At 37.8% G+C, this 18,020-nt stretch overlaps 1 protein-coding gene across 1 annotated transcript in view; it reads left to right on the top strand.

The window, feature by feature from the left end:
* ARHGAP10 (Rho GTPase activating protein 10) overlaps nucleotides 1–18,020 on the top strand; it is a gene marked incomplete at its 5' end in the record, with an annotated part of 156,700 nt that overhangs the window by 128,602 nt on the left and 10,078 nt on the right. The window contains 2 exons of the mRNA XM_080639076.1: nucleotides 4,285–4,447; nucleotides 16,901–17,032. Coding sequence (XP_080495202.1) covers nucleotides 4,285–4,447; nucleotides 16,901–17,032 — 295 coding nt within the window. The remainder of the gene's footprint in view (nucleotides 1–4,284; nucleotides 4,448–16,900; nucleotides 17,033–18,020) is intronic.

The raw sequence follows: 18,020 nt of genomic DNA, 5'->3' as shown, positions 1-18,020 counted from the left end.
TTCACTGACTCCACAAAGCAAAATACAGGAAAAGGGGGGTGGGGAAGTAGGGAGGTGGAGAGAAAATAGCTAGTTGCCAGTATATGTTACATGTTTTGAAGAATTTTCAGAAAGAATTTAGCTGTGAAAATTGATGGTGGATTTATAATCAGCAGGAACAAGCGGAAATCTTCATAGGTAGGCCTGTTGAAAGTTAAATATTTTGAATGATGTGAAACCACCTAATGTGTCCTGAAAGATTTGTCTGCTCCTAGGGTTGTATGGCTTGGCAATATTAATTTTTAAAGCATCTTGTAGCATGCTAAAGAAGCTTGAAGAAACTGAAGGAATGCTAATGTAGCAGCAGTATTTAGAAAGGCAAATATGATGGTATATTTGCATATAGGAGAAAGTTAAGAGGAATTGCAAATAATGACAGTGGCAGTCATGTAGGAGTTGTGGTCATGTGCTAAGCTGCACCCAAACAAAATAAGCTTGATTGTATTGAGAAATAAATCCACAGATTTTAGAGGAAAAATATAGCCTGTAGCTACAGAATGGAGGGACTATATCCTTAGAATCAGTGACTCTTAAGTGATAAAGTTGCAGTGGGCAATCAGGTCATCATAAACTCTTAATTTAAAGCCATGGCAAAAAAGTGCCAGCCTTGAATGTACAAACAGGGTATTGATGACTAGGAGAAAGTGGTGGGATCAGTGCTCAATATGGCACTTGTGGACCACAACAGAAAGTCATGAACTCAGATCCATGAATTCAGATCAGACTCTTCAGAAATAACTCTGGGAAATTGTAACAGGTTTATAAAACAGGTGCATGATTCCAAAAGTGCAAAATCTTTTATAGTAAGAGATTTAGTGGTAAACTTACAAAGGAGATTGTTTACATACCTTCATACAGCACAAAGCCCAAATATTAAATATACTAGAATTATTAGCAATGCATACTACATAGGTCATGCCTGAAAATAAAGCCTAACAATGCAAAGGTATATCCATTAATCAGGAAGTGTGTTAATTAGTAGCCACTTGATATCTTTATCATTTGCTGATGTCTTCAGACAAAGACTCTTTGGAAGATATAGTTTGACCCACGAGATAGGCATTAATGAAAAGCATTAATTAAGCAATTAATTAATAATTAAGCATTATAGAGAGATAACTAGATACAGCTCTATGGGCTCTGCCATGTACAGGAATTATAGTTTCTAAAGTTAGCAGAACTTTTTGTCACCAACATACAGGTTGAAATCTTTATACTGTTGAAATTACAGCAATAACATTATATTTCAAAGACTTAGGTTTTAAGCATATATTGGTTTTAATCATGAAAATGAGCTACGTGGCGATTAGTCATCTGGTTTTGCACTTATACAGAATTGCCTATTCCTGAATAAAAGTATTGTTCTACTTTACAAAAGAAGGTAATTGAAAACATCAGAAATTTAAAGTATCTTTTGAATGTGGTTTTAGAGGGTGTTCACTTAATCTCGTAGAATTCAGCAGGTGTTTTCCTGTTTAAATACCTGATTTGATTTTAGTGTTCAAAACCCAGTCTTATTCTTGAGAGTGCAATGCAGTATTGACCATGAGAAAATGACAGCTCAGGAAGGAAGGGAAGGAAGAAGTAAAATTTGAGGAAAGATTGAACACACAGCTTCATTTCTGATAATGTCAAATGCAATTGCCTGTGTACTGCAGTCTCTTACATATACTCTACTGTGCCTGACTGAAGTCTTTAGTATTTTTTTTCCTTTTTTTATGTGCTCTGAGAAACGATTCAATGGAAAATACTCTTTCTATACAATGAGTTGGTCATAGCCATAATACTAAGGAACAGAGTAATATTCTTTTTTTCTGCCGTTTTAGTAATGTTAAGTGAATGTTTGAGTGACCTGCTAATAGGGTGTATGTAATTTGATAATCTGGATTGCACTAACACTACTACTTTGAAAAGAAACTGTGATGAATTAAAAGGACTTAAATCTATTTATTGTACAACTCTATTTAGTTTTATGGAATTCAGTTTCTTTATAAAGTAAAATTGCAGTATTACTGTCTAATCTCCAAGATGTTTATCAGCATGACACATACGTCTGCAAATGAGATGTAACTAATTAGTTCTTACCTGGAACTCCTATGGTTTTCATGTCATGTCATGTAAATGTGAGCAGCAGCATCGTGGCCTGGGTGCAGCCGGGAGGTGCAAGGTGAGCAGGACTGGGCCGCAGGGCAGGTGACTTACTTTCACAGGTTAACATTCTCCTCCTCAGAGTTTATCATGCTTTGTTACTACAGGATAATTGAGATCCTTAAATTAGCAGCTGCTTTAGGGAGAAATTTCCAGATGATCACTTTTTATCATTTCTTTTTTTTTTTTTTTTTTTTTCAGTAATATGTCATTTTACTCTCTAGGGAAGTTGTTCTCTGAGAGTTCTATGGGAGCAGGTGAGGACAAGATGGCTGGGGAAGCGGGTGAGTGCTTTGTTAGCTTTCTGCTTTTGAAGCAGAAGGAATTGAACTAGTTGAGTCAGTAACCAAGTTGTGAGAAGGATTTTTTCTAGTGAAGGTGGCTTTTCATTGTCCATATTTCATTGCTGTTGCATTTTTAATCAATTAGGAAAAAAGTAATAAATGAAAGAAACCATCACAACAGAACTGCTTAGTTTGGTGGAGTAGAATTAAGCTCAGTTGTTTGCAGATGCTAATTCATTTAGAATTAGTAATATTGTACAGGACTTTGTCTTATGTAGTACTATATATAGAAGATACAGCTTGTCAAGCAAGCACAATATTTTAACAGCTTTTGATCATATTATTGCAGCACTGTGTTAGGATTTGGTTGTTCATTTTGAACCCAAAGTTTTTGGCTCTGAAGGAGCAGAACTCTTTTACCAAGATGGTAGGGTTGATAGGATCTAGTCCACCGTGGAGGGGCTTTCGTGATGCGGTTATTTGGCAGGGCTGTGGGACATGCTCATGGGTGCTAGTGGGAGCAGGATGGACAGAGGAGGAAGAAAAGGTGCCAGGGGCCTTGTAAAGGATTGCTTGAAATGACCCTTATTACCTACCTAATTGCGACTGTGGTCTTAGCTGTGCTGTACACTTTAATGTTTGCAATTGTCCTCATTTCATACACCTCCTCTAGAATTTATATCATAGAATCATAGAATAGTTAGGGTTGGAAAGGACCTTAAGATCATCTAGTTCCAACCCCCCTGCCATGGGCAGGGACACCCCACACTAAACCATGTCACCCAAGGCCTCATCCAACCTGGCCTTGAACACCGCCAAGGATGGAGCATTCACAACCTCCCTGGGCAACCCATTCCAGTGCCTCACCACCCTCTCAGTAAAGAATTTCTTCCTTATATCCAATCTAAACTTCCCGTTTAAGTTTGAACCCGTTACCCCTTGTCCTGTCACTACAGTCCCTGATGAATAGTCCCTCCCCAGCATCCTTGTAGGCCTACAGGTGATGTTTAAATAAAAAATTAAAAAGGAAAAGCTATGTGGGTGAAGGTTAGCTTTTCAGTGAAGAATGTGATGTTTGGCTAGACATGTCAGCATGGCTTGCAGTGAGTGCTGTGACACCTTGGTAACTTTTCCCTGCTGTCCATGGGATAGGAATGGTGTTCCTTCAATGTTTTCTTAAGTAGTCATGTCTAAATCTATTGCTTCCTTAGTGATATTCTAAGAGTAGCCTATGAAAACAAATAGTAGACCAGAATTCTCTCAAAAGTAACACCATTAAAAGGGAGTAATAAAAGTAACATTCTTGGGTATTGCATATTTGTTAGAGATCTGCTGCTGATCCTGACCTTTCTAAATGTCATTGTTTTATGTTTGATAGGATAGAGCTAATGGTACTTGAGGGCAATCATTTCCTAAAATTAGTATTAAATTATTTTTATAGACTGTCTTTTTAGAGAGACACACAAATGTGTATGGCCTAAACTATTCTGTTGCCTGAAGTGACTCATTTAATTAAAAAATAGCTCCCCAAAATCTAGCATTTCATCCACGTAAAGCACATGTTGAAAAGTGGACCAGGAATATGTTGTGTTGAGAAGATAGCCTGGTGATAATGATGGGGGAAATTGTGCAGTGGTACCTTTTGGGTAAATGCTCAGAGAAACTGCTTGTTCCCCAGAATATCCTGTGAAAGTGGGACAGTAAGGTTTCTTCTTATAGTTAGTGCAGGAAATTGTTACCAAAGCAGCTTCTTTGGCTCATGAGATTCTTTTAGTATCCTTCTGACTTGTACTGTCTTCTCTGTCTTTTCCAGCTGACAGTCACAGCTCTCCCGTAGAAGACACCCCAACTGGGAGCATGGATTCTCTTTCTTCCCAGTCTCCAACACCTGCCTTCTCTAGTAGTCCACCCGGGCTCCTGGATGGAAATCACCTTATTATGGACAGTGGAGACCTTGCAGGCTGGACAACAAATCTGTAAGTGACCTGAATATTAAGTAATGATTTTTCCGCTAGTGTGATTGTGCACATGAAACGTTTCCCTTTTCAGCTTGGTGGCAAGTGATTTTTATAAATTACATATAATTGTGTTTGTTTTCTTCTGCTACAAAAAGGTATGTGTTTCCATGTTGTGGTGGACCTTATAGGCTACTTGAATGTCTAAGAAAAAATAATGTTATTTTTCTACAGAAACCTAGTGCATTTTACTGTAACCTTGTTGTGAAATCTCATGTTTTTTATTTAGGCAATGAATGTGTAATGTATTCTCTAGGTGATGTATTACCCTAGTTTTGTTTCAAGGCCATGGTAAGCTATAGTTAGGTGCAGGGCTATTAAGACTTAGAGCCAAATTTTGGGCATAGATAAATCCTCTCTAATGAGCGTATGCTCAGATGCTGTTGTCTAAGAACATTATCGTTATTAATTTCTTCTTAACAAATACCTGTTTTCCAATGGAAGTGCAGCCTGTCACTTTCAGTAGACTCTGTTCAGTTCAGTAGATGTTCAGTTTTTGTGTATGACTTCAATTTATCAAAAATTGACATTACAATGTTAGTCCTATCTCTGTAATACATATTCAGGTTTGATACACAAAACTTTGAACATCACTTGGTTTTTAAATCAGAAGTTGAACTTGCCTTGCATTCTCTGGTTTGCTATTCATACAAACTTTAACATATCAAGAGACAGTTTTCCAGCCTTCAGTGCCAAGAAGATGGAAGGAGCATGTCTGGAGAAAAGATTGGTTACAAATATTTTCCATAATGGCATTCTTAGGAGTCTGTTCTGTTGATGAAGCAAGCGCGTAAAATGTGTATGTAGGTGTATGTAACACATGAGTATAAAGATAGCCATATGAAGGGTTTATATTTTTATATGCACGCACAATTAACTGCTGATTAGAGTACTTATTAGCTAGAACAATATTTTCTCATATGCATTGAAAAAATTCCAGATTTCTAGGTATTTTACACATTTTTTTTTTCAGTAAAGCACTAAAGTTACTCTTTCCTTATTCTCTTGTACTGTCCTCTAATAGTGGGCAAGATTAACAATAAGTTGTGTTTGAACAGAGGTGCATGTGTGGAAAACATGCTGTAGATTGTATTAAAACTGGTAAAAACAAGCATAGCTGATTAAGCAACATGGGGTTAGCAGGACATTGAAAATGGCAGTTCAGAAAATAAAAGAAGAAAGTGAGTTTTATCTAGGTGGGTTCAGGAACATAAAATGTTTTAAGGAACACTGCTGTCTTTTTTTTTATTTGTTTATTTGCATCAAAAATGATACTGTACTGCTGTTTTGGAAGCTGATGGCTTAAGGTTTGGTGCTCAGTTGGAAACAGTGCTTAAACAGTTCTGCTTGGAAGGGGAAAAAAAAGGTGCCTAGTACGTGCATCTAGATTTGTCAAAAGCAGTTTCTTTCACCCACCTGTGAAGTTTGCTGAAGAGCTACACCTGTGACAAGTCTGGTCAGTGACAGAGTAGTCTGTGAACGGTACATTCTTTCTTTTCTCTACTTTCTCATCCCAAATTGTCTCTCTTCCCTTCTAGTTCTGATGACTCAGAGGGCCTTGCCTTACCAAAAAGAAAACCACAACAAAACCAAAACGCAAACCAGCCCCACTATATTAATAGCAGAGATATTTGTGCAGGGTTTCAAAGTGTTTTGCATTTTGTGCCAAATTGGAACAAAACCAGTTCCCAGTCTCAGTATCCTCTCTAAAATGGTATTGCAGGTCTTCACTGAGCTACAGTAAATATCATACTGAGTCTAGGAGAGATGGAGATCCAAGAGGATCTGGTTTTGCAAGATTCTGCTGATGTTTGTAACACATGGGTGTTACTTGTAAAAGATCGATCACTGTGGAGTTATGTAGTCAACAAGTTGATGGTGACTTCTTTGTGGTAGAAGAGTTGCATTCTTTCCTGAGGGAGGGATGCTGCATTGCGGGTCAAGATATATCAGATATTCAAGGCTGGTTTATATTAGAAGTTTGCTTCAAGCAAGAACATGTGGTGGATAGCAAGAATACTTTTTGTGCTATTTGTTTTCAAGAAAGGAAAAACTTGGTTTTTCCTGAATGATAGCTGTTGTTACTGTGATGTTTCCTGCAGAGTTTTTTTGTGATGCATGCCTTTTCCTTGTCCCACCTATAAAAACAAACGGAGCTATAGCTTCCAGCATGGTGGGAGGAGCATCCTCACCTCCTAGCTGGTATTAGGAGGAGACTGCATGCCCAGAGTGGTGAAAGAAGCTAAGAGAACAAGGCCTGTATCACTGATCTGAAAAGTCTTACAAAGCTCTGACTGTTCAATTGTCATGTCAGGATTTAAAGACGTACTACGCATACGGTGTGACTGGAAGGTGATGTTTCACATATGTGCCATTTTCAAGCCCCACTAAGCTGTTGGTTTTTATGTCTATGTGTGTCTGCCTGATGCTAGATTTTCTTCAAAAGCTCTGGGTGAATCAGACGTATGCCCTGTGTTGTCATGTACGCTATAGGGGCGATGAGTAGAGAGTTGGGCAATGGTTAGCTCTTACTGCCCGTAACAAGGGGTGGCTTTCAGTGGAGATGCAAGTTTGCTGTTATTTTGCACCTAAACTTTTCAGTCTCTTTCCTGAAGATATTTTTACTTCCCACTTATACCTAGAGCCAAATACAAAAAATAAACACATTTTATTTTTACATACACTCTACAGTAGAACGTAGAGAGCTTTTTTCCTCCCTGTCAATCACAAAGTTACAAAGTAGTTTGTGTAGACAACAGGATTCATACTCCAAGTAGCCCAGGATGGGCAAATTACCTTTCCTACTTGATGGAGCAGTGTCATAAACATATACTGTTTGAAAATACCTTCTATCCAAGGATGCTTAGCACAAATCTTAAACAAATGGATAATTACAGTAGTGAGCTTTAATTCCTCCCTTGTTGTGCTGTCTATTGGTATAGGCATTTTTTCCCCTTTAAAGCAGAGCAGTAATGGCAATCTCAGTTTAATATTAACCAAAGCATTTAGATTCTTTTTCTGCTCTGCTTCAAGTGTCTGTACACACTTGTCCTCAAGCTACAGAATTAACAATGTACAGCCATCTATCTTCCTCAGGTTCCATTGGAACCACTAGCAAAGTCCACTTTGCTCTCACAGGGCTGCAGGTGGTTGCTGTGTCTGTAAGGAGAGAATACTTCAGACTGTTTTAGAACTGATGTTGGTATAGTTTCATCAGTGGTACATTCTCAAAATGCTTATTATTTTCCTCTTTGCACATTCCTTCTAATTCAGATTGTCATCATAGCTGGTGTTCTGAAAGCAACCAGTGTCTTCAGATGAAATGTAACTGTCTGTATAGGCATTCTTTAGCAGGTTTTTTTTCATCTGGATCCTTCTGCTGTTTAAGACACAGGGCAATAGGCAATGTTTCCTATTTCTGAAATTTGCCATTATAAAAGTTTCTAAAGTAGAATGTACTAAGGCAATGATATTTGCCATGTTGTGAATAGATCTGTTTTGTGAGTTGTCCATAATATTCTGACCTGGATTAAAATAAAAAACCCTAACCAAGTGAACTTCCCAACCAGCTTTTATCCATTAGTTTTCCCCAGATTGTTGCCTACCCCATAATTGCCAATTACTTGGGAAGTTTAGATCCCACAATCCACTCTTTTCTCCTTCCTTCAGAGTTGCTTCAAACCATAGTTGGTCTGAGGAAAGGTTATTGCTAATCTCTCATGGCAAATGAATTTGTGTTTTCTTCTTCTCTCTATTTTCCTAGTAATATTTATGATGTTTCTTCTGTTCTGGAAGCTGCTGCAGGTGGCAACAGGCAGTCAGTTGGCAGTGTTCATAAGGAAAACTATTTATATAAAGGTGCCACCAATAAAAACAGGAACATGCTGACAATAGATGAGGGCAAGGCACAGAGTGGAAAGGGGTAGGGTGAGTAAAGGAAAACACCATGCTGGAAATTCAGGAAATAAAATAAGTTGACATAAAAAATTGTTCCAAGAGTGAAGTGAGGACAAAAATACAAACATATTGTGGCCAGTATCCAATAGTAGTAGTAGTAGTAAGACAGAAATTTGAATTTATTCCTAAATTTTATGGAGGAAGAAAAAAAAAAAAAAAAAAGGCAGTTGGAGATGGCAGGACTTGACAAGAATAGAAGGTTGGGAATCACTTAGGATTTGCCTGTAAAGGAAAGTGGGTGCTCGGTAAGCTATAGTGTGTAAGGCACTATACTCTCCTGGTGTGAATACTTAGAGCTGTGTCTTCTTTAAAAGTGGATGAAGCTTCAGCCTTTGAGTAAGAATGCAGTTAATGCAGTTTGAGCTTTATAGTGGTGGTGCAAATTGCCTGGCAATTTTTGCTTAAGGTATTGATGTTGCTACGTGATCCTCTTTCTCACTTCCCCAGTTTGTGGTTTGTGGGCTGGTGGTGTTTGTTTCTAACATTTTTTTGGTGGATGCTGTAAACCAGCTTAATTAGTTCCCTGTAACCAGCTCATAGCTGAGCCACACAGAGAGTTATGCCACTGTTAGTGAAATATGTTATAGTATCACATCATGGCATGGAAAAGTCCACACAGAATGTTAGTGTGAGGCATGTAATGCAGTGAAATTTTTGAACTGGCTTAATTTCTCTGTCCTACGCAATTTCTGGTTTTCCTATTGCACTTGCCCAAAAGGTAAATAAATCTGCCACATCTCTTTTGCAAGAGATTAGACAGCTTTTTGCTAGAGAATGCAACCCTGACATTACTTTCTGCCTTCCTGATTGGCAATGAAAAATATGCACCTTAATCACTCAGATTCCTGTGTTGTACAAAGCTCAGTTTCCAAAGAAGAGCTCAGGATTTCAGGTATTAAGAGGCTGACTAGCTTTTCTAAGCTAGTCCCCAAGCTGTTTTAATAATAGTGATGGCCTTGGTTTTGGAGATACGTGCTAAAAGGGATTATGGATAGCTTTTAAAAGGCAACTAAACTGTGGAACAATAGTTGATCTTCCCTTTTACATGCAGTTGAAAGCCAGTGATACATAGTTTGACTTTCACCCTATTATATCATGGCTTTACACATGCAAACAATATACAGGTACAGCAACAGCTAATCTAGGTATATACATCTGTGTCTAATAAATATATCTAAACAAATACAGGTAAAGTGTAAGCCAGAGTCTGTAAAGACAGCAGATTTTTTTCATTGATATCCTTTCGTATCAAAGTAGGTGGTAGTGCAAAAGATGCAATATCAAACATGAGTGATATCATTCAATCAAAAAAGGGCAAGGGGAACATTTTTGCGGTTGTTGTGGTTTGATTACAGAATTTACTTTTTGGCTTTGGTTACTTATATGAAAATTGTTTTCAAACTTCAGCCTGTTTTATATTGTTTAGGTAATATTAAAACACTTTTTTCCCACATCTGTTTTATTATGCACTAGGAATTACTACTTTTGAGCATAGTTTTGGGCTTTTTAATATTTATAACTAAGCCACTCTACAGCAAAAAAGGTAATTATTGTATCTAATGTCTCTTCTTTGAGAGATAGAAACATATAGTGTCTTAAACCTAAAGACCTTGTATTTGAATCCACCTGAAGTTCCTGGTCCTGCAGCAGATTTTCTTCAGAGAAAATATTACTTAATTCTGTTTTGGTTGTATGGCCTGTGCCCACTCAGCTCCCAATGCATTTTGATTCTCTCTCGATCTGTGTAAGCCTTGGGCTTGTCCTGTTTCCATCTCTTCCTCCTAATTTCTGCATCTCCTATGACTCTTCTAACTTAAGTGTTAGCTTTTTACATCCAGGTTAGTTAACAGGACTCTCTTGCTCCCATGTCTGGTTTTGTACCTGTCTGCGTGCTCACATCACTAACTGTTCTTTCTTTTTCCTGAGGTGCTGCTTTGACAAGCCATAGAGCCTATTTCCTCTAATCCTAGCAGAAGGGGTCATAAGGCAGCTACTTCCTATTATCTTAGAGGGGAAAGAGGTTGTGCTTAATATTGGTTTTGGAAATATTGAATTGTCACAAACTCTCAGGCTACCTGCAGTAATTCCAGAATTTCAGAGTAAGGACTAGTTTCATTTATCTTTACCTTCAGTAATCAGGATGATGGTGTTCATCAGGATCATCACTGACTTCCCAGTGGACCAGAACCGTTCATTGATATGAGGTCTGTTTTATTCAGCCTTTCCCAGAGTGTTGGCTATAATGGCAGCTCCCCCCAATGGATTAGTGTAGGTTTCTCTTATTGCAGTTGACTGATTTGTTGAAAGGTGAGTTACAAGTCATGTCCTAAACCACTGTGGACTGCCTTATGTCTGTTTTCACTTGACCTCAGAATGAACCAAAAAAGCTGAACCCTTGGTATTCCCTAGACTCGGAATGTGTTGCAATTAATCTTTCTGAGGTTTTTTTTCTGATAAGGAAAGATTTGTTACTGTAACTGGCCCATTGTTGTCATGAGATCTGTTTGTGCTTACAGTACAACACCCTGTGCTAGGGCTTATCTACAGATAAGCTTGCAGATTTACCCCTCACAGTACTGGCTTTTCAGAATTGGGTCAGTCTCTTCCTTTTTGGTTGGAAGTCCACTACATTATATGCATAATCTCTTTTTCATTCAGATCATGTAAACTAATGTCTTGTTCCTCAACTGGAGAGTTCATTTTTGGGATGAAGACTGTAGGGTTCCTGGGTTTCCTAGGAGCTGGACCATGGTGACTTCTGATGGTTGTTCTGGCTGGAGTCACGGTGCAGGATGTTGGGTAGCCTTTTTCAGTGCGGTACTGAGTATCTGCTTACTTTGCCTCTTTCTCTTTCCGTCTCTAGGCCTTTGGGATTCTGCAGCTGAAGGGGACAGAAAGCATCCTGTCCCTCAGACCTCTTCAATGAATATGAATATGAATATATGAATGGGGGTGCTTGGTTTGTTAAAGCAGTTACATTTATGGGCTCAGAATAGTAAGATTCATAGTTTTCAAACTGAAACCTATCTTGCATGCTGCTGTAGGAGCATGTAAGATACACCACTGACAGTCGAAATACTGAAGGTACTTAAAACCCAGAGGAGAAATAGAAGCACCAATGTAAGTGGCTTTTCAAGAATATGTAAGGGACCAGTGGCAGAGGAAATAAACTAGTCTTTCTTTAATTTATTTTGCAGTTCTTTATTGGTTCTTCTGACACTAAAGTTGTCTCTTACCCAGCTCAATGGTGTACACGTGCTACGCTATGGGCATAATTTTGGGGTTTTTCATATTCACAGAGGCTTTCAAAATAGTGATGAGAGCTGTGCTGCGCAGCTTCCTGAGTGCCTTCAGGGTCTTTGTGTGACCAGGCTGGGAAGAAGCTACTTGTCCTTTGTGAAATCTCAAGCTGTTCAAATTCCCAGTGAACAAACTAATGTTAAAAGAGCCATCACATGGCAAGGGAGGGCAGAAATAGTGGTGTTCTGCATATAACAGAAGCCTTGAAGTTAGTTACTAATTTTGTTTGACTGCTGAATGAATTCCCATCAGCCTTGTTATATCTACATCAGTAGACTGCATCTATAGTCTCCTTAAAATTGGAAGAATTTATTTTTGTACTTTCTGGTGGTGGTGTGAATTTGCAGTTTTACATAAATGAGTGACTCCAGTTTCAGTGTCTTGGAAACTTTTTATAATGTCTAATGTCATCATCTTATTTTATTAAAAGAAGATGCTTTAACAGCTGTTCGGTCACTGTGCTTATTTTGCAGCTTGTTTTTGTTTCAGCTGCCACCTCTTCAGTGACTCAGCAGTTTGAGAGTGGGTTTAGTGGAGCAGGCACTTCTTTTTGTACCCTTTTGTTCTGCAAGCAGAGCAATAGCCCTCATTTTGCAGCTCCTTTGAAACAGGCATAATATAACTTAGTCATGTGGTTCATACAAAACAGACCTTGCATCTCCTTGTCTTCCAGTGGGCCAGGCAGCTGGGCTTGACAGCAGCACTGCTGTGTGAGCACAGTGTAAGCAGTGTGTGTGCTCAGAGCAGGAAGAGATGGGGATGCAACCACTGCGATGAGATAAAGATTCTTGTCTTTTTTCTTCTCTTTTCTTTTGTTTACATGATTCCAGGGAACACAGCCCCCTCATTTTCTTTCTAAAACGAATAGCAGTATGCTATAAAGCATATAGTCACACATACTTCATTTTTGCTTTGTCTGAATTATCATTTAAAAATGCTTTAACTTAGGGCAGCTGCTGTAGACATTAGCTTCAGATTTACCAGATTGGAGTAAAAGATCATTTCACTAATGTGTTAGCTGCTTCACTGAGACTTCACAGTCCGAGTTTAACAAACTCCCTACTTCAGTGCTGGCTGATGTGTTCTGTATAAAGGAGGCATCAGGAATGTTACGTGCATGTTACATGCTTTAAATTTTGGGGATGGAGTTTCTTCTCAGAGAGAACAGGGATGAGGAAATTCTGCCCTTCTGTTTTGTCTCCAGCTTTGCTGCAACTGTGGCAATTTCTAGATTTTTTTTCCATGTGCTTTTCTGCTCCCCAGCCTTACTAGGCCATGAAGGACTATCAGTGTCTGGTGGGGGGGAGAGTATTGGGTTGCATATCGAAGCAGAACTAGCTGACACCTTTTGAAATATTGTGTTGTTTTACAATGAAACCTTTTAAGAACACTTTCATTGAGGTTTGTCAGCCAGACACTGTGATACGACAGCCATGGGGCTGCCAACCTCATCTATGAAACAGTCCTTTTTTTCTTAAGAGTTGCAGTGTAGATTCTTTTCACAGAGTCTCTTTCTTGCTCTCAAGATAAGAGGCTGCTCTTTAGCTGTGTTACCTTAGGAACCAGCCAGATAAACATCCAATAAAATCTTGTTTTCAGGAGTTTGTTTCTGAATATCAGTACAAAATCTCGAGCTTATTTTCAGTCAGGTTATTTCCTTCTCCTCCTGTTTCCCAGTGTTTCTATGCCAGACAATTCCATTTTTTTCTCAAAGATGGTCATGTCAGGCATTTTTTTACTACTCCCCATAGGAAATGCATCGCCTTCATTTCAGCCCTTAGGAGGAAGGATTTCTTCAACATACCTTCTTAAAGTTGAGATGCTGTATGATAAGATATGCAGTGCTTTCTAATACCATCTTGATAAACAAGGCGTGCAAAGCTTTATAGCAAGGGAACTTTGCTATCACAAAAATCTTCTCAAGAAGAAAAGAAAAAGAAAATCCAGCAGTTGCTTACACACCCCAACATTGGAACTGATTTTTCCTATGGAGTAAAACCTTCTGTTCTCATAATAAAATTAAGTGGTTCCTGAGATAGCTAAGTATAGTAAACTAAAAGCAAAACAAACCTGAAATTCTAGAATGTGATTAATACTTAAAGGTATTAATTTTTCTTCTTAAAATGGCGAAACAATTTATTATTGAAAAATGTTTTGGTTTTTTTTCTCCCTGCTGGATCCTAAAGCCTGATCTCTTGCTCCGTAACCAGGAGCTGAAGGTGACAGGCGCATTCAAGAGTCATGCTGCAGTGCTTTCGCTACAGCTGGGATGTATTAAGGGAATTCATCAAAAAGTGGGGGAGGAAACAGCCCAAGGCTCCGCGTACCTGCACTTCCTGGAGTATTTTTCCACTACAACTGTTGGAGTGGCTCAGAATCCATAGACAACCTGCCATTTTTTTACAAGCTTTTATATAATGTGCCTGGTAAAGATCAGTGTAGTCTTACTCCCTGATAGATTAGCCTTCTTGTGGAGTGTCTGTAACTTGAGAAATAAACATGCCATGACATGGATCTGAGCATTTTATTTCATATTCTACTCCTCTGTTTGCACACCTTCCTTCTTTTTTCTTTTTTCCTTTTTCCTTTTTCCTTTTTCCTTTTTCCTTTTTCCTTTTTTTCCTTTTCTCTTTCCAAGTCTCATCAAGAATTCATCTGGTATTTATTCCAAGTATTCTTACTAATGACCGTTGCTTTCTTGGCTCGGAGGGTATCTTTTGTATCTTGCCTGTTCTGAGTATTAGTTTGAAATCATAAATGCTGTGTCTTACATGCAGGTGGTGTGTGTGTTGTTCTAGAGCTAATCAAGTAAGTTGCATAGATTAATATGATGCATGCTTCAATGAAATATTTAATAAATGGAAGATTTTTATTATTCACTTATTGAAAACCAAGCAACACACATCTGAAGTATACACTAGGGAAGACCACTTGGTAGAATATCCTTGAATCATGATTAGTTTGAATTAGAGACATTTTAATATTATCCTGGCAATATACTTGGAATATTATTTTCTTTTTTTTCTTTAGTTTTACAGCTTTCAGAAGTGAGCCTGGCACCAATCTTAATGTTGGAATTGATTTGAACAAATAAGAGCACAAAGAAAATGTTTTTTTCTTTAAATATCAGGATTCCTTTAATTATAATAGTTTAGTATCTGCAAATACTTTTTTAATTTGCATCTGAAAACTTTTTGTCTTGGGTTCACTTTGAAATTAATTCTGCATATGTATGTTATGTGCAGAATGAGGGAGAAATAATTTACTTTCTAGCAACCTTCGTAAACTTCCAGTACCATTGAGAATTTTTTTATCGTCAGTATGTAGAGAAAGTAATACAAATGCTGGTGTTCACTTTTCGTTTTCTTCTCTGACTGAGCTCACTTTTAGCTGAAGGTTTTTGTTTTACCTGAGGAAAAATATTCAATGATTAGGTAACAATGGGAGGAAGAGGACAAATTCAAGTAAAGGTAAATCCCCAAATTGTGTGCATGCTGGTCTTCAAGAGTACGTAATTATTAGATGGTGTAAATAATTGTGTAGTGGAAGATTCAGAAGTGGTGAAACAAACTGGATGTCTTATTCCCAAAGTTAAGCATGAAACATGTTATTGGTCAGCAGAATCCGGCTTTTCATGCAGTTCACCGCTTACGATTCCTTCCTTTACTTGGTAATCTGATAGTTTTAAAAGCAGATCATGTTTTGATAAACCCTTCTGGTTATGATTACAGCACATTGAAGTTTAATTTTTATTAGTGGAATTGTCTGTAAAATGCTTTTTTCATACACTGTGAATTCCAGTTTTCATCCAAATGATGCCTGACACAGATCCAAAGGAAAAACTATTGTCTTGTTAAATAAGGAATATGCCATTCACCATTCTATAATGTACTAAATTTAAGAATTATTACTCAAAATAAGTCATTCTAGCAATTATGTAGTTAAGCAGACACTACGAGATCGGTTAGGAAAATTGGTTTGTAGAAGTTAAATTTGGTTGTAAACTATGTTATTCAAATCTACAATAGTGATCCTTTCTTCTAGAAATTAAATATCCTAGTCCACAAGAAGATTAGAATTGGCTATACATGCTAGGTTCCCTGCTTTCTTTTCTTCATTTACACTTATAACTGGCATGATTGTTAATCCTCTCTTTGCTTCTGGTCAATCCACCTTGATTACATGTGTGGTTACACTCCCACAGATACCTTTTTGACTAGATTCCTAGATTTTGGTGGTACTTTGTAGATTTATGCTACCAGTTTAATCTTGGAATAAGACAAACTGATAAATGCTGTATTGTGAAGGCTGTGCTGCTGAATGATGATTCCTGTGTGAAAGTTGTGTACAAATGATTTTAATTCTGTTTCTGCTTAGAAAGTGCTTGAAGTCCAGCTCTTTGTTCGAAAGAGCTACTGACATTAAATGTTTGGATTGTTATTTTGTCTTTGCAGTGAAAGCAAGCCTTCTAGTGCTGGAATGCTTTAGTTCTTTGAGGTGTAAAATTAGGAACATCCTTTATGTTGCAAAGGACTTTGTATGTTCTTCAATGACTAATACAAGTTTTAACTTTGGCTGCTATTTTTTCTCCTCATGTGACAACTATGTGTTCAGCCATTAATTTAATACCTATTTGAACAGCGTGTTCATGAGGGCAGTTACTGAGGCAGTAGCTACACAGTTATGTGACTGAGATCTCAGTCCAGAGCCAGCATTGTGATCCCAATGTCATAATAGCTGCAGCCTCCTTTGAAATCTTTCCAGCCACACATGCTTTAGTACAGCACTGAGAAGACTTTTAAATAGATTCATCAAAACTTGTGAAGGCAAAGTGGCAGCTCAAATAATAGCCTGCTATATGCAGTTTCATTGTATCTGTCTCTGTTAGATAAGGAATGTGGAATTTTATTTTTTATTGGTTATGTCATATATCTCAGGTAAGTCAGCTTAGCTTAGGATGTAGGGCATGTAGGAGAAATACTGCCAAGGAGGAAAGAGAGAATCCTATGATGACCATGTCTGCAAAATCAGCTCAACATTATTGGGTTTGAATTTCAGGATCTAACGGGTTATTTAGTTATAAAGATTCAAACATTTTGGCATGAAAAGAAATTTTATCCACCTTGTTAATTCTGCCTTGACCATATTTCCTCTTAGTCCTGGTCAAAGCCGCCCATCGATGGTATCATGGATGAATACTTCGTCTGCTAACCCAGCTGCCACAAATACTCCACCATCCACTTTCTTCTTCCCTAACCCTGCCACTGGGAGTGTCAAAGCAGTGGAAAGGTATGATGTGCACTTCAACTTTTGCTGGTTATTTATTTTATTTATTTTTTTTTTTTTGCTGTGTCTTTAAAACTGATTCGTGTCTTCTTCAATGTGTGAATGATTTTCTCAAATTCAAAAAAAATGCAACCTTAGCAATTTTGGCAGAATAAAATAACTGTCTGCTTTGTCTTATTTATCCTTTGAACACCTTCTGTGCAGAAGGCACTCAGATTGAGCCAGTGGCTTGTTGGTTAATACAAGCAGACATTGATTTGGATGGTCAATTCATAGTGTCTCTCTGCTGCAGTGATTCTCTTACAGTGTCTTCTAAAATACAGATTCTTTCTCTTCTGTAGCTACTCATGTTAAATTTAAGTTTCTCATCCTAGCCTTCTTGCCTCTGACAGGCTTTCCCATGTCTTTACTGGTTTCTGTGGTCTCATTCTTTTCTTTCACTCTTCAGGCTTGCTTTCCTTCCATCTTGTTTCTGCTTAATTCCATATTTTCAGTTTTTGAAATATTTTCACTTTTTCCTTTGAAGGTCTTCACCGTCTTAGCTTTTTCCTTCAAGTTTTATAATACTTGATTTTCTAATGAAAGTAGTTGGATATATTCATAAATTCTTTACAACACTTGGTGACAAAATTCTGTTTCTCTCTACTGGTCACATTTTGCACCAGAACTGCATTTTCTGTTTGACTGCAAGCTCTTTGGGGAAGGAAGCATCTTTCCCAATGTTTTATATGTATTTGCTGTTGACTGGCCTCAACAAAAATCAAAATGATTTAGTGGTGTGGGTGCTGTGTCTAAACAAAGCATCGTTGGGCAGCAACAAACTCTCAGTTCACAAAGGCGTGATTAAGAAAGATGCATCAAAAATACTTATATATTCCAAGATCACTGCTTATGGTACTTGGGAAAATGGGTACTTTGGACAAATTCATATTGATAGCTTATTACTGAACATCCTGAGATCACCTCTAAAAGACTGCATGAAATATTAGAA

The sequence above is a fragment of the Psittacula echo genome, assembly GCF_963264785.1.
Source record: "Psittacula echo genome assembly, chromosome: 1".
NCBI lineage: Eukaryota > Metazoa > Chordata > Aves > Psittaciformes > Psittacidae > Psittacula > Psittacula echo.
This window is presented reverse-complemented; position numbering and strand designations above follow the sequence as displayed.